Source organism: Arvicanthis niloticus, chromosome 4 (genome assembly GCF_011762505.2).
Source record: "Arvicanthis niloticus isolate mArvNil1 chromosome 4, mArvNil1.pat.X, whole genome shotgun sequence".
NCBI classification, from domain to species: domain Eukaryota; kingdom Metazoa; phylum Chordata; class Mammalia; order Rodentia; family Muridae; genus Arvicanthis; species Arvicanthis niloticus.
The window spans coordinates 21,830,887-21,856,422 of record NC_047661.1 but is presented as its reverse complement, the minus strand read 5'-3'; the positions used below and the strand labels follow the sequence as shown (position 1 = coordinate 21,856,422).

General features: G+C 43.8%; 1 protein-coding gene and 1 pseudogene across 4 annotated transcripts in view; both read left to right on the top strand.

Annotated features, from left to right (window-relative positions):
• Positions 1 to 15,395, top strand: part of LOC117706821 (sepiapterin reductase-like) — a 46,294-nt pseudogene extending 30,899 nt beyond the window's left edge.
• Trpc3 (transient receptor potential cation channel subfamily C member 3) overlaps positions 15,241 to 25,536 on the top strand; it is a 62,763-nt gene continuing 52,467 nt past the window's right edge. For 2 of the 4 annotated variants that reach the window (XM_076932297.1, XM_076932296.1), the window contains exon 1: positions 15,246 to 15,601. In XM_076932297.1, coding sequence (XP_076788412.1) covers positions 15,423 to 15,601 — 179 coding nt within the window. In that variant the 5' untranslated portion in view covers positions 15,246 to 15,422. Of the gene's footprint in view, positions 15,602 to 25,536 lie in introns of all 4 variants that reach the window. The other 2 variants (XM_034501269.2, XM_076932295.1) reach the window with 2 other exon arrangements.

The following is a 25,536-nucleotide window of genomic DNA, read 5'->3' as shown; positions in this document are numbered from 1 at the left end:
TTTAATCCCAGCACTTGGGAGGCAGAGGCAGGCGGATTTCTGAGTTCGAGGCCTGCCTGGTCTACAGAGTGAGTTCCAGAACAGCCGGGGCTACACAGAGAAACCCTGTCTTGAAAAAGCAAAAAAAAAAAAAAAAAAAAAATTTATGGTTGGGGTCATCACAACATGAAGAACTGTATTAAAGGGTCACAGCATTAGGATGGTTGAGAACCGTTGGTCTATAGGGAAAATGACAAAGCTGTACATGAAACCCATACTGTTGTGCTTATTGGCCTCCCACCCTGAGAACTTCTGTAGTGTGGCTTCTCTGTCAGCAGAGCATCCCATTGTGTGCGAACACCACGAACCCCTCCAACCACCATCATACTGCTTCTGTTCCCCTATTATAAATTATTCTTCTGTGAATATCCATGACTGTATCATATCCAATATGCATCACAATTAATAATTCATCAAGTATTTTCTCTGGGAACAGAAGATATTCGATTAACAGGAAACAGAAAGTAGAACTAATATTTCTTACAGTCATGTATCGCGTGTGTTACATTTTCTCATAGAAAAATTACAAGCCCCCTCAGCTGTGAAGTATGTCCAAGAAATAAGATACTGAAGTTTTATAGGGACAAATATACGCATTAGTCAACTGACTGAATTATTTTCTGAGCGCATAACACTGTTCTAGAAAATCACAGTCTTAAATCACTTCACGATGGAGTAAACAATAAGCTTAGCATTTATTATCTGCATAATTTAACATATCTCACTGAGTTACTAGCCAAAAGTATGGGAAGAATTTTTGATGACTCCAGAAAGTTTGCAAGTGTGATCTAGACAAACCATATAAATGCTCGATCCTCCAATACGTAATCACTGACGCGCTTCGGTCTCAGCTCTGCCGTGTGCGAAGTCTAGGTGGCTTTTCAAGCTCAAGCAATACAGACTGTGGTTATATACTTAATTATGAAGTGCAAGACTGTGGCCATCTGTCACGGGTCAGCATCAGCTTCCCATAATTCCCCCACCAAAGCAAAAGATTAAAAAAAAAAAAATCTCAAAACTTAGCTCAGAATCTGCCACTAAATGAATCAGGTCACGGGCTAAATGTTTCTGCTCCTTTTCATTGGTGAGGCGTTTTCGGTAGCTAGTGATATATTTTGTGAACACCAAATGTTTTATAGGTGGTAATACATCAAATGTATTATAAAGAAGTGCTGGGGAGGGCGGCCAACAGCATCATCTGTCTTACCCAATCTCATCCCTAGCTCCCAGAGCTGCTTTGCAGGGCACATAGAGCAACAAATATGAATAATTAAGAAAACAGTCAAAGAAATAAGGTGAATTTAGGCAATGGGGTGGAGAGATTGACAAGAAGTCTGAGATTTCTGCTCTAAAGAAAATCACTGTGTTCTCAGGATTTAAAACTATAATCCAGACCAGGCCTGTGGTGAACGCCTTTAGGTGGATCTCTGTGAGTTCAAAGTGAGCCTGGCCTACATAGTAAGCTCCAGGCTACCCAATACTTCATAGTCAGACTCCGTCTCAAAAAGAAGCAAATAAAACACAACTCTAATAAGTCTGCCTATAAATATATCCAGCTCTTGCTTTACAAGGCCATAAAGACTATGTGTCCAAAAGGGATGATGTTTAAATAAAGGCATTTAAGAAACACAATATTCCATGACAGTAACATCAATCCACTACAGTGTTTGCCAGTTCATTCCATTTTCTACAGTAAAGCAGCATTTTAAATTAATTCTCAAATAACTTTTGAATACTAGTTTTTATCCTCAAAAGATGATGCCTAAAAGAAAAAACTATTCTATAAAAACATAGTGGTTGCCTATAAAGAATGCCTATGTCCATGTCACCATATACAGCTAACCTGCTTATGCCCCATCACCCTTCCCTTTATCCTCTGTGTCACACAGGCCAGGCAGCATAAGGCCACTTGCTATCTTACTGTACTATTAGATGAAGCAATATCATTCTGTGTTTTCCTTTGGGCCCTGCTGTACGTAGAGAGCACGGTACAGCGCTCTGTAAATTAATTTTGTTAGGTGAATATAAAGAAGAGAAGTGAGACACAAGAGGGACTGTATTATTTAGAGAACAGTTGTGATGATTTGGAATTTGATTTGGGTAAGAGCACGTGGAACAGAAGGGTGAATCGACAATTGGAGGGTCTGGGGGGATGGAACCATTGCTAGAGTTATGCTAGGAGAGGGAGTGGCCGTGGCCATGTGAGATGGCAAGGTCCCGGGATATGATCAGAAAGTAACGAGGCTGAGGTGCAGCACAGGGTGAGGTGGAGAGAAAGGATTCAGGACACAGAGCAAGGGGGATGGGAAAATCATCTGCACTTGTGAGCATCAGGGGTTGTCTGCACTTAGTCCAAGGCTTCCTCCGTGAGCAACAATGTAGCAAAGAGAGGGAAAGAATCAGCGGTTAACATCAGAGAGTTAAAATGTCTTGGAGACGAACAGATAATGGTAACAAAGATGAATTTGTGAGGTCAGTGGGCAGACATCAAAGATGGAGACAGAGAAGAGGGAGAGCCTGAAGCAAGAAGACCAAGAAGATGTAAGGAACTTTCAAAAACGAGACTGGAGATGAGGCAGATTTGCTGATAATGGATGTTGACCTCCAGAGGAGACCGCTGCCCAGATCCAGATGTTTTGTAAAGAACATGGGGGAGGTGGAAGGTGGGACAGTTAATCCTCACTGTCAGTTTGACCAGGTTGAGAGATGCCCAGGAGGTCACTAATAAGCACCCTCGGGCATTTTATTTCCAGAGATGACTTGGTCATGAGGGAACTGGTATAATGAATGATCAGTCTTTTGATGGATTCACAGTCTGGAATTGTTGAGCATATCAAGAGGTAAGAGGAAGGAGACAATCACACTGGTTTGTGTGCTTGGGTTCATTGTAGATTCCTAGGGCATCATCTTAATCCACATTCAACAATAAACAGTGGTAGAATAGTAACTGGCTGGTGCTACCAGTGATGGTGGTGATGGAGATGGTGGTGATAGTGGTGAAGATGATGGCAGCTTTGATGAGGGTGGTGATGATGGTGATGATGGTGGTGGTGGTGATCATGATGATGATTATAGAAAGAATAACTTAGTGGTGGGTAATGATTATGTTGCTTCTGCTGCTGCTGCTGCTTCTGATAAAGATGAAAACAGCAGTGGCTTGAGACTCTGGGACACAGAACACACAGACACTGATCAGGTCTTCCTACAGCAATACCCTAGACTTAGATTTCCCGTAGTTGGATTCTCTAATTCTTGACCACACTTACTGTCTTGGGATCTTTAATTCCTGTAGGTACTGGTAATGTTTTTCTCTGTGTGTTTAACTCATTTTGTAATCTGCATCTATAGAAGATGGGTTCTGAATGCAGATCTAAATTCACGAATAAAATCTTTTAATAAGTTCTCCCAAGAAGTTCTTCCAACTAAACTCCCTCATTTTTCTTTTTGGCTGTCCCAATCCATAAATCTTCAGCCCACGCTGCTTATTCACAGCCCACTTTTATTATTTCTTCTATGTCAAATCACGTCTAGATTTTGGCTTGTTGCTGAGTTACCTCCACAGCTGTCTAGGTTTTAATGTATTTGGCCGGAGTATGCATAATGTTTCTAGCCAAGGAGGAGCTGATTATTTTGAATGAGGTATTATTGGCGGCTGAGGCCCTTCAATGCGGTTTTTGGTTAAAATCCACCTGTGATTCACTAATCTGACTTTGCATGAAAATTGGAGCCATTTATGGCTTGGGAGCCTGCCACTTTCTTGCAGTTGTGTGTGTACACGAAGCTTCTCTCCCCTTTGGGATGTTGGAACTGTAAGCTTCTGGCTAACGAGGTGAGGAGGAGGATCTTCGTAAAACAAACAAAGCACCCTACTGAAGTGATGGGTTTTGTTGCTGCCGAGAGCCAAGGCTGATATAGCTTGTATAAGAAGTGCTTTGGTGCATACGATTTGCTTGATTGACTTCGATTCCAGGGCTTTCATTGTTCCTGGCTCTGCAGAAGTGCTTCTTCCCCTGGTGTCAACAGAGTCCACCAGACACAGCTCCTTCTCCGTGATGAATCACTGAGCTAAGATTCAAAACCTCTACTTTCCAATTATAATTCAGACTATTCTCCTGTTGTTCTAGGCAAAGATAAATCTACTGCGTGCATGAATAGATAACCTGTCTCCCTTCTGGTTTTCTGTAACAGGTCCTTATTGATGGTTCCCATTTCCCTCCACACTGGTAAGTACAATGGGATCTCTGATGGAGGCATGGCCAAAGCTTGAGTTTAAGAGGCACAAGTTTCTGTGAGGATTGAAGTGTTTGCTAAACTGGCTTCTGGTGCCTCCAATTGGAGGTCCCCAGTTCTCACACATACAGGTGGTACTGCAGGTCCAAGATTTCCAGGGGACATGCATAGATGTCACTTAAAGCTTTCTTTTTTTTCTTCTTTTTTTTCTTGGATATTATATTTACATTTCAAATTTTATCCCCTTACCCCATTCTGCCCACCACCCAGGAGCCCCCTATCTCATCCCCCCTCCTCCTGCTTCTATGAGGATGTGTCCCCACCTATCCCCCCACTCCCACCTCCCCACTCTCGATCCCCCCCACACTTGGTGTTCAGCCTTCATGGGACCAAGGATCTCCTCTCCCACCTATGCCCGACAAGGCCATCCTCCCCTACGTATACAGCTGTAGTCATGGGTCCCTCCCTATGTGCTCCCAGGCTGGTGGTTTAGACCCTGGGAGCTCTGGTTGGTTGATATTGGTGCTCTCCTCATGGGGCCACAAACCCACTTAAAGCTTTCTTAATCACTAATTCCACCTAGGACAGATACCACAAGTTCTTTAAGAGGCAGTTACAGACTACCCATGAGTCCCGAGGATTCCCATCCTGTCATCCAAACCTCTTCTAAGAAGATAGTTAATGCATTTTATAGCTTAAAATGTAAATTTATTTGTTTGTTTGTTTATGTACTATGTGTGTGTAGAAATTAAAGCAGACTAGCCCAGAGATTCAAATGCTATCAGGTGAAGAGACTGAATGTTTGTAAAAACATTCCAGCCTCACACAATTCATAATTCTCTACATTTGATTGTCTTCTCTAATTTTTTTATCCTTAAAACTTTTAAAGGCATTATACTTTCATAGCAAATGCATTAACGATTGAGTTACATCTTTGTATGTTATGTGAATATGTGACTTTAATAAGATTTATTTTCTTTTTAATTGCATGGGGTGGGTATTGCACATGTGTGAGGGGGCCCTTGGATGTCAGAAGACAGCATCAGATCTCTTGGATCGGGAGTTTCAGGGGTTGTGAGCTGCCCAACAGAAGCACTGGGAAGTGGATCCATGTCTTCATAGGTGTGTGGTCCTAATCACTCCGTCATCTCTTCCAGCCCCTGTAACTTTAATTTTTTAAACAAAATTGGCATTAAAAGAACCACTGAGATCCTGTGTGGGTCTCATATATCTTTACAATAATTTATTCCATATAAGTACAGGGAGAAGTAGAAATTTTTTTTTTTTTGTTTTCTGTCTTGTTGGTCCTTTTGCTTTACTTTGCCCTCAAGTTAAGAGTTACAGGATAAAAGAGTAACCTAGGAAGAGCAGAGATAGTAGGAAGGAAACTGCAGTATCCTTGTGTATTCTAAGTGAGGCTGGCTCCATCCCTGTTCCCAAATCTGCACTGCTCAGACTGGTGCCTGCAGTGAGTGGCTACCCATGCTTTTAAGCACGGTAAGGTAATGATGTAATCACTTACCTGGCCATATAGAGACAGCAGTGCCACCAGAATTCTATTGTGGAGCAATTCGGGGCTAAGACCATGGTTGTGTTGTTTGGGGGTTGTGAGAGAAATCTGTGAAACATGTAATGAATGTAGCACAAAGGGGCTGCATAGGTAATGAAAACAGATTGCATGTGGATTTTTAAGTGGAATTTCTGATATTAGGAGAATGGGGCTTGAATAAACTGAATGACAATTTCCTAGGACTGCAAAGCTTGAGTCCATCTGTCTTCCCAGTCTCTCCTCCCAACAGGTGACTTACAGGGCCTGCCTCTGCCAGTTCCCTGTGTGTAAGTGACTGGAAGGCTCCCTCACCCTCAAGGAAGGACAAATATAACTTTGAGGAACGTATCTTTAAATAGCTTTTGGGAGAAGGTCGGCAGGGATCGCAGGGAATCGGCAGGGATAAAGTTGTTTTTAACCTTTCCAAAAATAAAGGCTGGCAAGATTTGCTTTCCGAATGTTCGCACTGAGTGAGGTCAAGAAATGAATGCGAAGGCTTTACCCACTTTTCCTCACATCTCCAAGCACAACAGCTTTAGCACGCCTGGCTTAGTGACTGGCTTTCCAGTTGGAAAGCTTCAGATCATCAGTAAAACACCGTGGTACTCATCAGGTCTGTCTTACGACAGGGAAGCACTGATTCTTTTGAGCACTGGTTTCATATTTTAAAGAATGTATTACTAAGTATGTGGACAAACCCCTGGGTGTGGAGAAATGGATTAATGATGGGCCCAGCTGTGTGGGAAAGTTATGGCAAAACCCTTTACGAACCTCATTTATTCTTACACATTCCACTCAGTGGAGGGCAATAGGCGTTTTGTTTTTGTTTTTTTAATCTATAAAATTCAGTAATCCTCCAAAGCTATGAAGTGTCTGGATTCTACCTTGCTTGTAAGCTAATGAGGGAAACACTCACAATTTCTCAGATGGTGGTACACGGATCAAAGCTCCCAGGCCAGAGATGAAGGACAATTGTCACAGCAACAGCATCAGCCAGGACAGATGAGGACCAGAGAAGCTCTGCACATAAAGTGGATTAACCCTTTACTGCCTTTATCACATAGCTAGGATTTCTACCCCATGGAGAAAAAAATGTAAACCCCTTAGGCATTTATACGTGTGAGTGCGCATCTGTGGAAGATGTCTTCCTTTTAACCACTAAGAACGGCCTGCACTAATGGGGCTACACAGGCCACTGAGGAGCATGAAGCTTCTGTGGGACAGAGTCAGCCTGAGACAGAACTCTGTGGGAGGGTTCAAGTAACATGACATCAGGGAAAGTGGCTACCAGAGACAGAGAGGGAGAGTGGAGGCATACCCTGGAGAAGAGTCTGCCCCATTCTCAGATACCACTTGTAGTTGGCACAGCGCTGTCTGCCCCTACTCAGGGAAGGACCGTCTCTCCCTGCTCCTCACTTCTACACCCCTTCTCCTCACAGGCATTGATCAAGTATCTGCCATTCCTGTGGTTGTCTCCATTTTTGAACACTTATCAGTGGCATCTTTATGATTACACTAGTGTAATATGGTCAAACAGGACATCCTCTGACTCCCTAGGTCTCCTTGGCCTGCAAGGACTTAGAACCTAGAGTGGACAACAGACAAGTGGACAGTAATCCAACATGGAAATGCACCGAGCTGCGGCTGGAGCTCAGTGAGAAAGCTCCCGCCTAGCATACACAATGGCCTCTCAGTTTAGTTCCCAGCTAAACTGGGCATATAAACTGAGCCAGCACAAGTAAAAAAAAAAAAAAAAAAAAAAAAAAAATATATATATATATATATATATATATATATATATATATATATATGGGAATTTTGATATATCTATATCTATATCTATATATCGGGGAATTTTGATATTTGTTTTTTGAAACAACATCTTACTACACTCCTGATTTGCCTGGAACTCCTATGTAGACCAAGCTGACTTCAAAGATCTACCTACCTCAGCCTCCCAAATTCTCGGATAAAACACAGGTGCTTGTTTCCAGCTTCTGGCTATTATAAATAAGGCTGCTATGAACATAGAGGGGCATTTGTCCTTGTTATATGTTGGAGCATCTTTTGGGTATATAGCTGGAACCTGAGGTAGAACTATTTCCAGTTTTCTGAGGAACCACCAGACTGATTTCCAGAGTGGTGTGCCAGCTTGTAATCTCACCAACAATGAAGGAGTGTTCCTCTTTCTCCACATCCTCGCCAGCATCTGCTGTCACCTGAGTTTTTGATCTTAGCCATTCTGACTATTGTGAGGTAGAATCTCAGGGTTGTTTTCATTTGCATTTCCCTGATGACTAAGGATGTTGAACATTTCTTTAGGTGCTTCTCAGCCATTTGAGATTCCACAGTTGAGAATTCTCTGTTTAGCTCTGTGCCCCATTTTTTAATAGGATTATTTGATTCTCTGGAGTCTATCTTCTTGAGTTCTTTGTATATTTTGGATGTTAGTCCTCTATCGGATGTAGGGTTGGTAAACATCTTTTCCTAATATGTGGATGCTATTGCTGATGCCAAGAAGTGCTTACCAACAGGAGCCTGGTATAGTTATCCCCTGAGAGGCTCTGCCAGAGCCGGACCAATACAGATGTGGATGTACACAGTCAAACATCGGACTGAGTGCTGGGACCCCAATGGAGAAGTTAGGGCAAGGACTGAAGGAGCTGAAGGAGATTGCAACCCCATAGGAAGAACAACAATATCAACCAACCAGACCCCCCCCCCAGAGCTCCCAGGGACTAAACCACCAACCAAAGAGTACACATGGGGGGCAGGACCCCTGGCTCCAGCTGGATATGTAGCAGAGAATTGCCTTATCTGCCATCACTGGGAGGGGAGCCCCTTGGTCCTGTGGAGGCTCAATGACTCAGGGTAGGGGAATGCTAGGGTGCTGAGGCAGGAGTGGGGGGGTGTGGAGGGAGCACCCTCATAAAGGCAGGGAAGGGGGAAGGGATAGAGGGCTTGTTGAGGGGAAACTGGGAAGGGGGATAACATTTGAAATATAAATAAATAAACAATAAAAATGGGAAAAAAAAACAGGTGCTACCACACACAGACTGGTTTTTGTTGTTGTCTTTAAGCCATACATGATAGCACATACAAATAATCCACTGTTTAAGAAGCATTGGCAGGAGAGTCGGGTGTTCAGCATCATCCTTGATTCCACAGTGAGTGTGAAGCCAACCTGAGCTACATGAGATACCGTTTACAAATATAACTCTAAAACTAACTACAGGGTAGCATTTAAACTTGCCAGGGTAAGTCATGCCTTTAGAACCTAGACTTTGCAACTCTGTTGTTTGGCAGGTCACAATAGTGGGTGGAGAGTAGCTAAAAGTTTGCATAGAGCCTACTGTGTGCCAGGCAGAATTGGGGATACAGTCAGTACAATATTCTCACTGTGCCCACTGCGAAAACCACTCCTGGGCAGAGGCTTCTGGAGGTTCAGTCCCAAACCCACTGAGCCTTGAAACAGTGGAGGTGGATTGGATTCCAATCCTCTGGCCTATTCTACATGCTATTCTGTAGTTTCTCATGCAGTTACTGAAAAAATGTTAGCTAAGTGTCCTGGAAGTATAACCACTATAACTTTCTTCTATAATAAAGTGAATTTTAAGTTCCAGACTTCTGTCTCATGAAGAAATTTTTGAAAGACATTTTAAGTTTGCAATTGGCTAGCACCTGATTGGCTTGTAAGAGCTGTTAAGTATTAGTGACATGCAGTTTACAAGTCACTGTAAATTCCGCATAAAAGACAGTATGTCATTAACTAGTATCTTAGCGTTTCTATTGCTACAATGAAGTACTGTGACCAAAAAGCAAGTAGGGAAGGAAGGGATTTATTTGGCTTATGTTTCTGCATCGTTGTTCATCATTGAAGGGAATCAGGACAGGAACTCAAGCAGGGCAGGAACCTGAAGGCAGGAGCTGATGCAGAGGCCATGGAGGAGTGCTGTTTACTGGCTTGCTCCTCAAGGCTTGCTCAGCCTGCTTTCATACAGAACCCAGGACCACCAGCCCAGGAACAGCACCACCCACAATGGGTTGGGTCCTCCCGCATCAATTACTAATCAAGAAAATGCCCTACGGGCTTTTGGACAGCCTGATCTTATATAGGTATTTTTTAAAATTGAGGTTCCATCCTCTCAGATGACTTTAGCTTGTGTCAAGTTGACATAAAATTATCCAGCACAGTTAGTATATAGTAAGTTTCAAAGATTCTGTGTTAGAGGCTAATAGTTCTAATATATAGCATTTCCTAGTCTAATAGTTTGGCTTGCTTTAAAGACTAGTGATATGGAGGCCTGGAGAGTAGCAGGCTGGACGGTGCTGTGTTTATGCTGTTGAGGGGGGTAGCTTGGGGGGCCTCCCTGGGCTTTAGCCCAGTTGCTGTCCTTCTGTGGTGCCCCTAAGTGCACACAGTGACTAGGTGCTATAACCAATGAAGAAGGAGCTGAGCGCACAGCCCAGCCTGGGAGTGGTGCTGCCGATCTGGGCTTCAAGGCCTAGTGGACAGCAGTTGCTATGGGCTGGGTACAAGCTCCCTAGGCCCAGTGGAGCTGCCAGCATTCTGCTCATTAACAAGCAGATAAGATTCCTGGCCAGACTGGGGCTGCAAGCTCTCACCTCACCGCCTTTTGGGCACTCCTGAGGATGTTTCCAAAGGCTTCCTGAATGTGAAGAACCTACCTGAGTTGAACTGAGCTCTATACCTGACCTCCATGCTCTGCTTGACCTCCGGCACCCTGAATGCCTTCCCAGATAGTCCTGGCTTCAACAAGACTGTGGTTACCACCTCATCTCTGTGTGCCCTGCAGCCCTTCAAGGGCTAGGGTCTGTATTGTGCAGGGAAGGCTGCCTGAGACATGGTGTACCAGGTCCTGGCTGTTGAAGAATCCAGTGTGAGGGTGCTGAGCTATGCCCAGGGTCGGTGGGTGGTACTGTCATTGCTGTCCCCATACATAGCTGTACCTTTCTGGGGGCTGGGCAAGGAGGGGAGACTTATCTATATTCTCAGTAAAGAATCCAAAGACTATATTGCCCCTCCCTCAAGTCTTGACTCCCCACTTTGAAAAAAAAATACAGACTCCCAAGAAGTTGGGGCAGTCAGGGGCCTTAGGAGTTGCCTGATTAGCAGGTGGCATAAAACACCCATACACGTAAAAATGAATTAAAATTAAAAATAAAAAACAAAAAAATGAATTAAAATTAAAAATAAAAAACAAAATACCCTTTTTTAAAAAAAAGTAGTGATGTGAAGTTACTTAAAAGAAAAGAAGAAAAGAAAAAAAGAAAGAAAGGAAAGAAAGAAAAAAGGTCAATTAGTAAGACGTTTATTCTTATGAATGTAGAAAGACATATGTGTTTGAAACATTATCCCTGACACTAATCCCTGCTCCTTGGTGAAATTGCCAGACCTAACCTTCATGATGTGGTTCCATGAAGTATCCATTAGAGCGTCTTTAGATGTGTTATAAACAACCATGCAAAAAAAGAGTTGAGTCGGGGAGAAGGAATGAAAGACTTCCACAGAGATTTAAAAACATATACATTTTAACCAAGATAGAATTACCTCACATTCTCCCTTCCTTTCTTTTTCTTTCTTTCTTTCTTTCTTTCTTTCTTTCTTTCTTTCTTTCTTTCTTTCTTCCCTTCAAATCATTTGCCACCCCACTCTCCAATTGACAGACTCTGTTCCTTTGATTATTATTATAACTTAAAATATATATTTACATTATACTATATATATACTTACAATATATTGTATAGACTTACAACTTATATATGTGTAAATATATAAACACTACCTCCTGAGTCAATTTCCATAGTTTGTGTGTACATGGGTTCATGGTTGACACTTTGTATCAATCAGTGAGGGAGCTCATCCCTGGGAGAGGCTAACTCTTTCTCTCCCAGCAGTCCTTGGTTGCCTGTACTTCTGGGACTGTGAAACTTGCCCACTCTCACACTGTAGCACAGATCTTAAGACAAGTGTAGGGTGTTCTGCCATTGGAGTCCTTTGGACTTGGCAATTCTCTCACACTTTTCCTTAGTAAACCTGTTTGCTCTACTCATAAATTGGGGTGGGGAGAGAAGTACAAAATGTTATTAGAAATCATGCCTTAAACCTGGGAACCGTCATCAGCTACTGTTTTTTTTAATCACTATTTTATTTGAAATTACCATTAAAGTTATGTTTCACTTATTCCTCAGTGGCTAAGTCTCTACTCGAAAACTCTGCTGGTTTTGAATATTGATTTTTGGTTCCTCAAAGAAGTAACAGGTTTTGAATTGCACCTCTGGCAAATATGTACTTTACAGAATCCCTGGGCAGATGACAGCACTCAGAATGCAGTGAGAAGACCTTCTTCTGCAGATAAAAGAAACAGGACAAAGCTGGCTTGTGCCAAGACAGAACCTCATTTCCTCTTTTCTAGGAACTGTTTTCTTTGAGTTCTCCTCTCCTCTGAGTTTTCTTTAAGCCTAAGGCCACAGCAGTTAAGAATAAAAAGATGTCAGACTAACTGTGGGTGAAGCTCAATTGGTCTATGCTTGCTTAACATGCACCAAAGCCATGGGTTTGGTTCCAGTTACCTCCTAATCCAGCTGTGGTGGCACTCACCCACAGTCACAGTACTCAGGAGGTTGAAGTAGGAGGATCATAAAATCAATATCAATTTGGAGGCCAGACTGCGCTACATGAGACCCTGTGTCAAAAACAGGATTGTTAGCCTCTGATGGAATAGGTCCCTTGGCCCACAAGAGTCAGCATATATCACAGGCTAAATTGTGTCTGTGCCCCAAACTCACATGCTGAAGCCCTAATCCCCAGGATCTCAGAATATGAAGGTAGTTAAAGATGGTTTTTCAAAGACAGAAAGAAGCTAAAATGTGGTGACATTTATTTTGATCTCTAATCTAATATGAATGAAGTCTCAATAGGAAGAGGAGAACAGTAGACAGGCCAGAGGGAAGGACATGTGAGAACACAGGGCAAAGACTTCCCTCATCCTACCCCCTCCCTCACAAGCCATGAAGAGAAGACACAGAAGATGACAACTCTGCTCATACTTAGAACTCACACTTCCAGCCCCTGGAATGTGAGATAATACATTTTGGTTGATTCAGCCACTTCTTCTTTGAAATGTTGCTATGGTAGACCTTGTAAACAAATGCTGGGGACTCCTGCACCCCCAGAGCCTTAGAAAGCCAGGTCATGGGTTTGATATGTAAATTTTAGGAACCTGTAAACATATCAACTCATACAACATGTTCTGTCTTAATCCTGTGCACAGTAGACTCAGTTAAATGACAAAGACAGAAGATGGGTTTTCAAATAACAAAAACAAGAAGGAATTCAAAGTTCAAACAGGAGACCAGCACATAAGAAGTTAACATCAAGTGATCAGCTCTCATACTCAGAAAACACTCAAGATTTCTTGGATCTCTGGGGACTCCAGATGGACATCAGAGACTGTCAGACTAGAAGCCACCTCTTTCCCGCTCTTTAGAGGAGAATAGAAGATGGGTAAAAATAAGACAGTTTAATGTAGGTAAATGACACAGAGACAGGGAAATGTAAAGTGGCCTCAATGTCGGGTGATACAGGACAGGAGTTACATACAGATGTGTCCGTTATGCAGAGCACGAAGAGAGGCTGAAGAATTAGGGTCAGGTCACAGAAGGCTTGCATGCCAAATTTGGATTTTTAAAATGAAAACAGGAGTCACCAGTGGTTGCTTGTTTGTTTGTTTGTTTTCATGGAGGAAAGTCATGATCAGACTTGCTTTGAACAAAATCTCCATCTCAGGGAAGAGGTATGCTACAGAAGCCGAGAGGACCATGAGAGCCTGGCTGGAGGCAGAGCTGCTGAAGTGAACAGGGAGGTCTGCTTTGAGGTCTTTCAGAGATGGACTCAAAGGGGATCTGGTAACTCAGCAGTGGAAATGAACACGGTCATATGAAGTAACACATGAAGTGATTTCCTAACATTCCCATCTTCCCGAAGCAGAGGTCAAACTAAGCGCCATTGCTTTCTTACACACACCCTTGCCAACTGGCAATGCAAGGAACCCACAGCACAGCATGTGCCTTTGCAGAGCGAAGTAAAAGGGATCCACAGTTCTGTACTTGTGTGTCTTGAGTCTGGAAAGAACCGTTTGTCCACGAAGCACAATCGCCACTAAATAACGTTAGAAGTGAGCAAGCCTCACTTGTCTCATCGTAGCTTAGCTGGTATTTCTGTGATTCTTCCAGGATGGACTGTAGAAGGTGTCAGCCTGACTGAAGTAACAGAAAGTCTCGAGTGTTCTTTGGGTCTGAGGTAGATTTCTCAGTACCTGCTTACCTGGGGGTAATTCACTCAGTCTATCTAGGCCATAGCACTCACATCTGTAAGAGGTATGCATGCTGGTGAATAGAGGTACATAAACCTGTGGCTCTGGGTTCCATTCTCAGCTTCCCGCATAAACAAATATGATTAAAATAACAAGATACCTAGCTTCTCTGGTCCCTAAAATTCTCATTGATCATACTATGTAATTCTTTATCCCCAAAATTTGAGTGGTCTTAAATTTTAAAGTGCATTTCTTTAAGTTTTAAAAATAATTGGGGGGAGGGGGGAGTTCCATTCCTGCACCCTCTTTAAAGCCTGCTGTGGTGGCATAAGCTAGGGAGGTAGAAATAAACAGACGCTTGGCTTGCTGACCCACAAGCAAGCCTAGCCTAATCCAGGAGCCCAAAGTCCCAGTGAGAAATTCTGTCTCAAAAAAAAAAAAAAAAAAACAAGGTGGATGGCCCTAAGGAAGGATACCAGAGTTTGACCTCTGGCCTCACACACCCCAGCACATTTATGTGCACCTGCCGCTGAAACCGAAGGATTGTTGTGAGGTGTAGACCAGCCTGTGCCAGATGCTGACTTCCATGCCATCCTGGGCCACAGAGTGAGACCTTGTCTCAAAAAAACAAAAACAAAAACAAACAAACAAAAAAAAAAACCGAACAATTTTCTCCCTTGAAAATGCTTCTTGAAAAGTACAGTACTCGTTAGCATCCCACACTTGACCGCTGTGAGGCACGGGGACCCAGGAACCGCACTTAAACCCCTGTGGATTCTGCTAAGCCTGACAACAGGGAACTAACAATGCTTTGCTTTAGAAATCTGGATAGAAAAGCGTGCAAAACAAAACAAAACAAAAAACCTAACAAGTTGAGGATTCTTTTTCCTTTCCTAGGACACTTGTGTCTGCAGATGCAAGAGGGTTCTGGGTCTCTGGTAAAAAGGAGGGTGGAGGAAGTTTCTGCTGTTTCTCAGCTCCCCACCTGCTGGTCTGTCTGATTCCTGCGCAGCGCTGTCTGCGAGGGACTGGTCTCCCCTCCTCCCATCCCTTCTCCCTCCCCCCTCCTCCCTCTCCTCGCAGGGAAACCGCGCCGTCTCGCCGCGATGCTGTCGGGCCGGCAGACCGCGCACAGCCGGCAACGCGGCCGCGGACCCCGAGCTCCGCTGCAGGTCGCGCTCGGCCCGGGTGTCCCTGGCGCCGCGGCCCCGGTGCTTGACCCGGGGTGGCCGGGCTGCTGACTGCGGGCGGCAAGGAGCTCGGCCGCTATGTCCACCAAGGTCAAGAAGTGCCGGGAGCCCGCGAGGGTGACCTTGCCCGCGCCAGAGGAGGAGGATGGCGAGGCCGAAGGAACGGAGGCGCAGCGCCGCCGCCGGGGCTGGAGGGGCGTCAACGGCGGGCTGGAGCCGCCCTGTCCGCGCGCGCCGCCGTCCCCGGGGCCCGACGCGTGAGTACCGGAGCGCGGCCGAGCGGGGCGGGTGGGACCGGGATCGGGACCCGCAAAGCGCGGCGCCGCTGCTCTTCCCAGGCGGATTCGGGCTCCGCACCGGGGTCTTGCTGAGCCGGGCCCAGCCGGGCTCACGTGCAAGCACTGCCCGCGGACCATCACCGACGGCGGGGCTCCAGGAAAGAGAGTGAGGCCACCCAGGCTAGGATCTCAGGACTCGAACCCGGAGCTGCCCGGAGGTCGTGGACCGTACTCTGTGCACAGGACCCGTGGCTGCCCCGCGGCGGGTCCCCCTACGCCTCTCCAGCTCGCCAAGGTGGAGGAGGATGGGGAGCGGGGCTCAGTGGGGCAATGTGTGGGGCAGAGCGCACTGAGTGGGGTGAAGGCTTCCCTGTCGGTGTGCGTGCTCACACCCAAACCCGAGGGCAGCGGCTCTGACAGTAGTCACTCTCTTAGGGCCAACTAGGGCGATGGATCTCAGAAGGCTCAGGGCCGGTGACTCTTCCCCCTTCCCTCCAGTTCTGACTTTTTCCTTCTCCACGTCTCTGCTTGTTTCTCTTTTCCTCTCGGCAAAAGTAGCAGTTAGCAACCAACATGATTGAGAAAAGAACCTGTTCATTCAAACAATACAGCGCCGGGCCAGCCTCCAGAGGCAAAGGTGCAGAGGGCGCTGCTCTTCTTTCCTCCGCTCTGCGCAGTGCGTGCGGGAAAACAGTGTCCTGAGAGCAAGGGGTTCGGGCGTGGGGAGACCCGTGTGGGTCGTGGCTCCAGAGGGCAGGTGGCTTTCCTGTTGGGGGACAGGCTCTGCAGCGCCGCCTGCTGCCCGAAGTCTGTCCGCTGCCGGGTCCGTGGCTTGGGGAGGTTGGACCAGTGGAGAACTCAGCAGGCCAGGCTGGACTTAACTAGCTGGGATCTAACTAGCAGCAATCATTCAGGAAGGGTCCTGATTTAAAATCAGCTACGCATCCGGAGGAAGTCAATGACTGTGAATGAACATGGAAATGGCCCAGGAAACGAAGAGAAGGCTCACCCTTTGGGATCACATCCCTGTTGGCTCATTGGAAGTGACCCTCTAAAGTTTCAGAAGATTATCCACTTTTTCTTTATGTTTCCGTAAAACCCATAAACTGAGTTTTATGAACTTGTATAGTTTCTTGATTTTTATGAAATTCTTCTTTTACCTTAAATAACTGGTACATAGGGAACTTAAATATCCGTGGAAGTAGGGCGGATTCGAAATTATGGCTCTCCCTTCTGAAGTTTGAAGTCAGTCACAAAGAGCCCGGGAGTGGGTTCTACCGGAGGCCCATTACCTGACTGCCGAGACCACTCCTATCCCACATCTGCTGACTTTACACCATGCAGCAAGTATGTGTTCCTTATTTGTTAAGGTCGAGAGGACTAATCATTTCACGGGTCACTCTCTTCCCATGTACTTGACACTGGGTGACATCAGAGGCTGGCTTGCTACCTGTAGCAGAGAGTAGGGTAAAGCCACAATGTCTGCTTCACTGTTTTAATGTGAGCAGAACAGCCTTGGAGTCAGAATGACATAGCTAGCCGACAACTTAGCAGAGCCACCTCAGGGTCACATTCAGTAACCACAGTGGCACAGCCGAGCTTAATAATTAGTATAAGCCTAAGTATAGGACGAACTTTCTCTCAAAGTCCCGTTGTTAATGTCGTAAGTTAGCATACAAGTGATGCTTTCCCTCATAGCACCTTACCCTCTTTACTGTCTTTTCCTCTCCTCTCCTACTACTCCCTCCTGTGCCATCCCCCTCCTCTGCTTCTCTTCCCCTAGCTTCCCCCTCTATGTATTGAATGTATCTCATTACTGTATTTTACTCTTCCATGAAGATTTCTTCCTCTACACACACACACACACACACACACACACACACACACACACACACACACACAAATTCTGTTGCTTATTTGTTAGGACTTTCACTTGGGAATCTGAATAGGTTGATGAGGGAGGAATGCCCTCTGTTAAGTCACATATGAGATGTCTCCATCCTTTGATATAGGACTCTTAACTCAACCATTGTCTCAAACAAAGCGGTTCTATCTCTATTGCTTGCAGACTAGGACCAAATAGCATCATCAGAGAGAACCTCATTCAGGAAGTGAAGTTTTCAATTATTAAGTATAGCATAATTACGGAAAGTTCTAGAAGTGTGTTCTCATGAGTTCCAGCTCAAAGACAATTCTCAAGGAGACTTGTGCACTGAGCAGGCATGATACAACAACCCACAAAGATGAGGGACAAAGCTTTCCTCAATGGAGGGAGATGCTGGGTCTGGACCATGATGCCATCAATCTGAAGAAAATGAGCATTACTCAAAAAAATAGGATGAAAATGGAGCTGTGAAGAGCCAGGTACAACAAGAGACAGGCTTTTTGTTTGTGAAGACATTAAAGAAACCAGCATGGGATGGAAGGACTCTTAGGATGACACAAAGTGGGTAATTATTTCAAGCTCCATCCCTCAAAATGCCAGGTATGTTTCAGGAACATGGCAGCTGAATCTGGTTAGAACATAGGGTATGAGAAGGAGAGTAGTGGGGTTTGGAGGCATTTCTATTCTGGACATCAATGTGAAAGGTCTTATTGTCAAGATACGGAAGTAGGGAGCCTTTGGTTGTTTAAAAGTGGAAGCGAGGGGATCAAAGTCACTCTTCATATCGAGGCAGTTGACAGAATAGGAAGGGACAAATTAGGAGGCTGCTGTGACTGTCAGGGTTGAGCTTGAGATAGAAGGAGACTGGGAGAAAGAACTTGCAAATGAAATCTATGGAGTTGGGTTTGTTTGTTTGTTTGTTTTTTAGTGTACTTTGCATGAATAGTTTTTAGAAGAAGCTGCATTAGGGAGAGTCGGGGAATTCTAACCAGCACCATTGAGGCCACTGTTGAGAGGAAAGCGGCTGTGAGAAGATTCTGAGTTGTCAGGTGATTCTCATTAAGATGTTCACCCAGAGATGGAAATGCCAAGCTGGAACTCAGGAGAAGGTGTACCTTGCTGTCTGGCCGACTTGTTGAGTTGTATACTGACATTAGATTGTCCAAAAGACCATTCAAGAGAAACAGTGGGAGGGATCCTTAAGGGGAAAGTGTTTTGATGGAAAGAAGGGGACAGCAGAGCGAGGACAGGGTGGTGCTAACTCTGGGCTGCCTAGAGAATTTCAGGAAAATGGAAAATTGACAGAATCGTGGCAAACTCTTGAGACAACAGGCATTTGTGAGTCTACTGTAAAGGCGAGTCAAGCCTGGTATATGTGAACGAATACTGGCAAAGGTATTGCAAGTCTCAGAATGCTTTATTTAACAGAGGCAGACTTCTAGAAAAGAGAGCTCTGTGCCAAAAGTTAATTATAATGAAAACAACAGTTTCTGTTTATGTATACTCTGGTTGAATCACAGCTCCATAGAACAGGGTTTGGCACTGTCATTGACAAATGAGGAAATCGGCACACACAGCAACATAATTTCCAAAAGTTACTAAGCAAGGCGCAGTCAGCTGTTGAAGCTCAGCTGTTTGAAAGGGTGGTCTGAGGACACAGTGTTTCATATCCCAAGCTGTCTAGTCGGATGTAGGTTTCTGGGATTGGTTTGGCTATGGGATAAGGACTCATCATCTGGGTGGTTTTAGATATCAGATTGTAAGTAATACCTCCTTTCCAGCCCTAGAAGAGAACTCAGTTCTCAAGTGACTGTTGAATCTCTCTAGACTGGCAGGAAAAATCTGACTGATTTTATAAAGGAAAAGAAGGTAGGTTCTTTTGCAAGAAAAATTCCTTGTTTAATTTTCAAGTAAAGCACAGAGTGGCACAGAACTTGAGACCCTTAGTAATTTGACACTTTTCATTATATCATCAGATTCAGGCCCCAGGGGCACAATTTCATCATGTGAGAGACAGAGTTGTCATTTTGTTAGTTTGTTTCAAATTATTTTTTTTATACAGTGTCAAAGTAACACACAAGCATAGCTTCGGATATTAGAACACTAAATGATTTTATGAGTCCCAGGCCCCACCTGTCCCATCAGCCCTCATCTTCTGTCCACTCTGTTTCAGCTTTGTCATGCGACGACACTTTGATACACATATTGAGGGACCATCAGAAGTCATGAGAATTTTTGCACACATTTGCCTCTGATTCTCCCCTCATCTTCCACAACATGATTTATTACAATTTCCGGCCAACATCTAAAGATCTTCATTATTTAACCATGTGACCATATTACCTATAGCTAACAAATAGTCTAATACCGCTACATTTCTTTTATAATTACATAGTTTTCTTGAAATAGCTATTTGTCAGATTTGGGTTTTGGTTCTTTAGCTAAGTCTTCTACAGTCTTCAACTGAGAATGTTTTCCTGAAAATATCCCTTCTGGTTTCTCAGACTTGGTGTGTGGCCTTCAAGGTTTTCTTTCCTTAGGAAGCTTTTAGAATGGTTCCTTTATCTGTCCTCTTCTGGGGCTGAGCACTGGGGGCCGGGGGCTGTTTTCACTCCTGAACAGAATACTTGGTGACACCCTTGACCTGGAGTTGGTATCCCTTTGCGCTGGGATATTTTCTTGCACTACTTCCTGAAATGATTTTTTTGTCTTTGCTGTGTTTCTTCATCACTCTTTTCAGTCTTCCTTCTCTAATTCTTTTGAGAATCCCGATGACTTTAACATTAGATCTCCCAGACTGATCAAGTATTTCTATCTCTTCTCTTATGCCTTCCCATACTTACCTTTTACATGAGAAATCCCAGGTATAGGATCTGGGGATTAAACTGAGCATGCTAAGGACATGCATTTGCACCAAGCTTCATCCCCAAGGCCTACCTAGCCACTTAAATAAATAAATACATAAATACACAAATAAATAAATAAATAACCTTTATTTCTAAGGCCTCTTTTCTTAGGCATGTTCCTCTTTTTCCTTTTTCTTTTTTCTTTTTTCTTTTTTTTTTTTTTGGCATGTTTCTTTTTTTGGAGTATTTTTTCTTATTTAGAAGTGTATTTTTAAAAATTATATTTCTTAGGGTCGGGGTGGGGTACTAGAAAATTATAAAACTCCTGTTACTGTTGTAAAAGTGGGCCAAAATTCCTAATGGTTGATGCCTGCTCTGGAATACCCATGTCTAGTTGTCTGTTTCTGTGTCTCCAGAGAGGCCATACTCTCTCTTTTATAGAAGAGAGGAAGGGTTGTCATTTGATTGTGGGGTTCAGGGTCTAGGGGAGCACTCCTACCTACTTCTTATCTAGACTGCAGCAAGTCACTAGTTTTAAGACACAGCCTGATTTTTAGTTTCCTTAACTTCCAGACCTTCTCTGCCAGTGGACAGACAGAATGGACCAACCCACTCCCTAGCATGCTCTGTCTGGACACCTGCTTTTCGTCCAAGTAATGAGCCATCATTCTCTGACCTCTCTCCTTACCATCTTCATATATCTTGGCTTGGGGTACAAATGTCTCTTGGTTTTTAATGGGTTTTGCATTACTATTCTTTATTCTCCAGACCACAAAGGAATTTGGGGGAGAAAAGAGGGGATAAGAAAGTCTTTTGTTCCTTTGCTTGAAACCAGACATCTCTGTGGTTGTGTTTTGTTTATTTGCATGCTGATGGTATCATTTAAAACAGAACTGAGGCTGAAGAAGGAAGAATGTTTATAGTCTTGACTGATGATTTTAAGCAAGCAGGTAAACAATCGTTTTTACAGTGATATAGGACCCCCAAGTCCCCACCCCTACAACCTCAGAACTGCACAACACAGATTATTCTGAAGAGGAATCTCATGTTTGAGATGGAAGCCATGCCCCTTGCCTTTTTTCACAAGCTAAGAAACCGAAGTACAACTAGCTATGTAAGTCACAGCGGTCCCAGGTCATCTGAAATAGGTCCCTAGGGCTTGCTGTCTGTGCTGTGGCCTCCTTTAGTTAACAGATTTATCTCTTTCTCAAAGACATTTTAAAATAAATTTACTCCAGGGAATTACAATATAGGAAACTATTAATTAGTATTAACTCATTTATGGGATTCAATTAAGTCACCATCACAACTCAGCTGCTGATGGCAGATTGACTTAAGAGCGCTTGTGAGGTAGTAGGAGGACCACAGGCAGGGCAAAGGAAAGAAGAGGACCTCTTCAAACGAAAGTGACCCTGTGAGAGTTACTGCCATCCCTTACCCTGGTACCACAGCACTGGTGGATCCCAGTCCTACTCTGCCCATCCTTTGAGGATGAGGATGTAGGGATTTTCATTCCTGTGATGGGACATCAAGTGTTTCATTCTCTCCTCTTGTCATTAAGTTGTTCTTAGCCATTAAGCTTTCCCATAAACCATAACTGGTTTACAATTAGACAATAAAACATCATGGGAGATGTGTTGGGGGAAGAAAACTGTTGTCAGAACTCCTGTACCCTTGGCAGGAAGGAGCCCTGACCATCTTGTCTCTGCGGGGAGCATATTCACCTTGCATGGGAGTGAGGTCTGCACAGGCATCTGAGGAGAAGACTCTGGCTTCTCAGCCAACCTCATATTGCACTTAACATATGACGGTATTACTGTAAGTGGGGGAGTCAAACCAGTGTCTGTGCAGGGTAAGCTCCAGGAAGTCTGGTCTTCCACATAGGGGCTGAGGGGTGCACTGGGGGGCGGGGGGGTGGCTAACTTCACACTTGTACAGAAGAAAAGCAACAATGACATTGGGACAATAATTGGGCCTCTTATAGCACTCTGCCTTTAATTTAGCATCTAGGTCAGGAATGTTTAACCACAGTTATCTAGTTAGAAATTCTCCTCTTAAGAGAAAACTAAGTTTGACATACTGACTTATACCTATAATTTCAGCTTTCAGGAGGTTAAGGCAGGAGAATCACTATGAGTTTGAAGCTGGGGTACATTGGAAATACCATGTCTCAAAAACAAAACCAACCAACCAACAAACAAGATATCTGGAGAATCCTCTCCTACCCTCTCCATTCACACATTAAGTGTAAGGGACACTTGGTACTAGAGGGGTTTTAATGATTTTTAAATGCCCACAGATGTACATCCTGTTAAGACCTTGACCTCAGTGGGTTTTTAACTCCAATTTTGCATCTCTAGATGTATTGCATCAAATAAAGATGGTGGTCTGAATTCTCTGATGAAGCACAGGCTGATGAGGTAAACTGGAACAGATCTCTGAGAATGCCAGGCTTCAGGCTTTGGACATGGACATTCATGAGAGAAAGCCAGGCTTCTCTGCTTCTCATAAAATAAGAGATTAGGCATGCAGTATTACTTGGTGACAATTAATATTTAAGTAGCCAAATATGAGATTCTATTTAATCGGTAGATTTCCTTTGAGTTCATTTTGTCTCTATTTCTACTCTATACTGAATGCACAAGAATTTTTTCTTTATTATCTTGAGTCTATCTCAAATGCTATCCTGAAAATAAATTTATTTTATAAAGAAGTCTAAATTATTAATTAATCATGAGAAATGCCTAATTTACCTATTTACCCTCAGATTTTTCTAGTAAGGCGTACTTTATGTAAGATCAAAATCAAAAAGCATTTAACCTGCAAATACGTCTGGGCTGGGCTGTATCTAAGGACCAAATGTAATTAAGCAGAAATCTAAAATTAAAAAGTTGGTTGAGATGGCCGGGCAGTGGTGGCGCACGCCTTTAATCCCAGCACTTGGGAGGCAGAGGCAGGTGGATTTCTGAGTTCGAGGCTAGCCTGGTCTACAGAGTGAGTTCCAGGACAGCCAGGGCTACACAGAGAAACCCTGTCTCAAAAAACAAAAAACAAAAAAAAAAAACCAAACAAAAAACAAAAACAAAAACAAAAACAAAAGTTGGTTGAGAAAGTAGATGTTTATATGACTTTAATGAGATTATTAATTTTCATTAATGCATTCATTATATCCTTTTTATTGAAAAGTTATCATTACCTGTACATGCTATCATATGTGACTAAGGGCATTCTTTGATCTGAGGAAAAAGTCTCTGTTCCTTGAGTCCTCAGACATAGCAACTAGTATTGATGCCATGTGTGCACCCATTTTTTGCAGCAGGTACTCACTCTCCATGGTATGTGACAGCCAGGCATGTGGGCAAAGAGGCAGTCTGTGCTCCGAGGCAAGTTACTGACTCCTTGAGACAGGTGTGAAAATGGACAGACACACAGTATTACAAAAGTTGGCTTAATGGCCTTAGGCATAGATGCATTCTGGGAAACAAATATGTACATTCTAGAACGTGTTGCCTGACATTTTCACGAGCATACATATTTGAGAAATATCCCCAAGAATCAGGAGGGAAATGGCTGGAGCATCCCATTCTGATCCCTGTGGGTTTTGGAGGGAACGGAAGACTGCTCAGTTTCTTTTTGCTTTGTCTAGTTTTAGCTGCTAAGAGTCTGGATGAGCAGCATCATGCTTTCAGAAGATGAAGGGGAAGGGAAGGCAGGATACCTGAACTTCCCTCCACCACCCAGTAAATTCTTGTCTCTTATACACCTAACAGGTTTATTATGCATTGCTAACTCTGAATGTAGACCAGATATGCATCTTTAATCCCAGGGCTTGGGAGTTAAAGTCAGGTGGATCTATGTTATTTCAAAGCCAGCCAGGTCTATACAGTGAGCTCTAGACCAGCCAAGGTTACACAGTAAGACCATGTCAAAAAAAAAAAAAAATGTAATTCAGACCAGCAGAGACTTGGGAACCCACCACTGTAGAGACCCAACTATCTTTTGGGCCTGGTAAGTGTGGAAATCGCTACATCTTAATTTCATGTCATGGGGAATATTTTGGTAACATTTATTTATTTGGGGGAAGGGGCTATGGAGTCGAGAAAACGACTCACTAGAGCCAGTTCTCTTCCTTCACTACAAGAGTCCAGAGACTCAAAACTTGTTAACTTGTCAGCAAACACCTTTACCTGCTAAGCCACCTCTCCAACAGTACATGGGAATCTCTGTAGATGAAAACCACGCCCTTTTCTTTGTTACATGAAGACTCTCCGATTGCTGGTCTGGTTGTTTACAGTGTTGATGGGCTGTGATGTATGGTGTGTGTAGGTGCTTGTAGATGTTACAGTGTTGATGGGCTGTGATGTATGGTGTGTGTAGGTGCTTGTAGATGTTACAGTGTTGATGGGCTGTAATGGATGGTGTGTGTAGGTGCTTGAAGACTCACATGTAGTGGTACTGGTACACTTAGGCATGGCTCTGCTGAACTTCTTCCTCTCAATGATCACATCTATGAAGAGATACAAGTTTGTTGGAACACTGTTGAACTCTTTCTTTTCTTCTTCTACATATATGTAGGCATGCTGGGAAAAAATACGTTAGATATTCCAGCAGTGGCTAAACTGATTGACAGGTACTGCTAGCTAGGAGGACTATAGGTCGTCTGTTTCTTGACATTTCATTGCTGATGTGTAGGTCCTTTGTCAGAGCCTGCAGCTTCCCACACCACTGCCTCCAGTACCACAAATAGCATAGTGGGCACGTCATGATGCATTTTTGTGTGGATTGTTGAATAATGTCTAGTGTTGAATATTGACTGGACCATTCTAGGCCTTTAGAGATGGCAAAAGAGTTGAAAATAAGTGTTGAACACACTATCTCTACCAAACATGTGGACACACATGCCACCCAAGAGAATGATCCAAGAGACAAAAATCAAGGAAGAAAATAAAGTCATCTCAGTTTATGAAGTTTTCCATATCACAGAGGTTCAGTCTTTGGTGGTCAAGAGCAATCGTAGAAAGGGTCAAAGACGTCACATCTCAGAATGAACAGAATCTTGCTGATCACTGAGGCTCCACCCTCTATCTTAAGATATAAAGTGAGCTGGACCGTGGCAGGAAAAAAAAGATCTAAATTGATGAGTGACAGAATGAAGATGTTTAGGGATGGAAGCAAGAACAGGA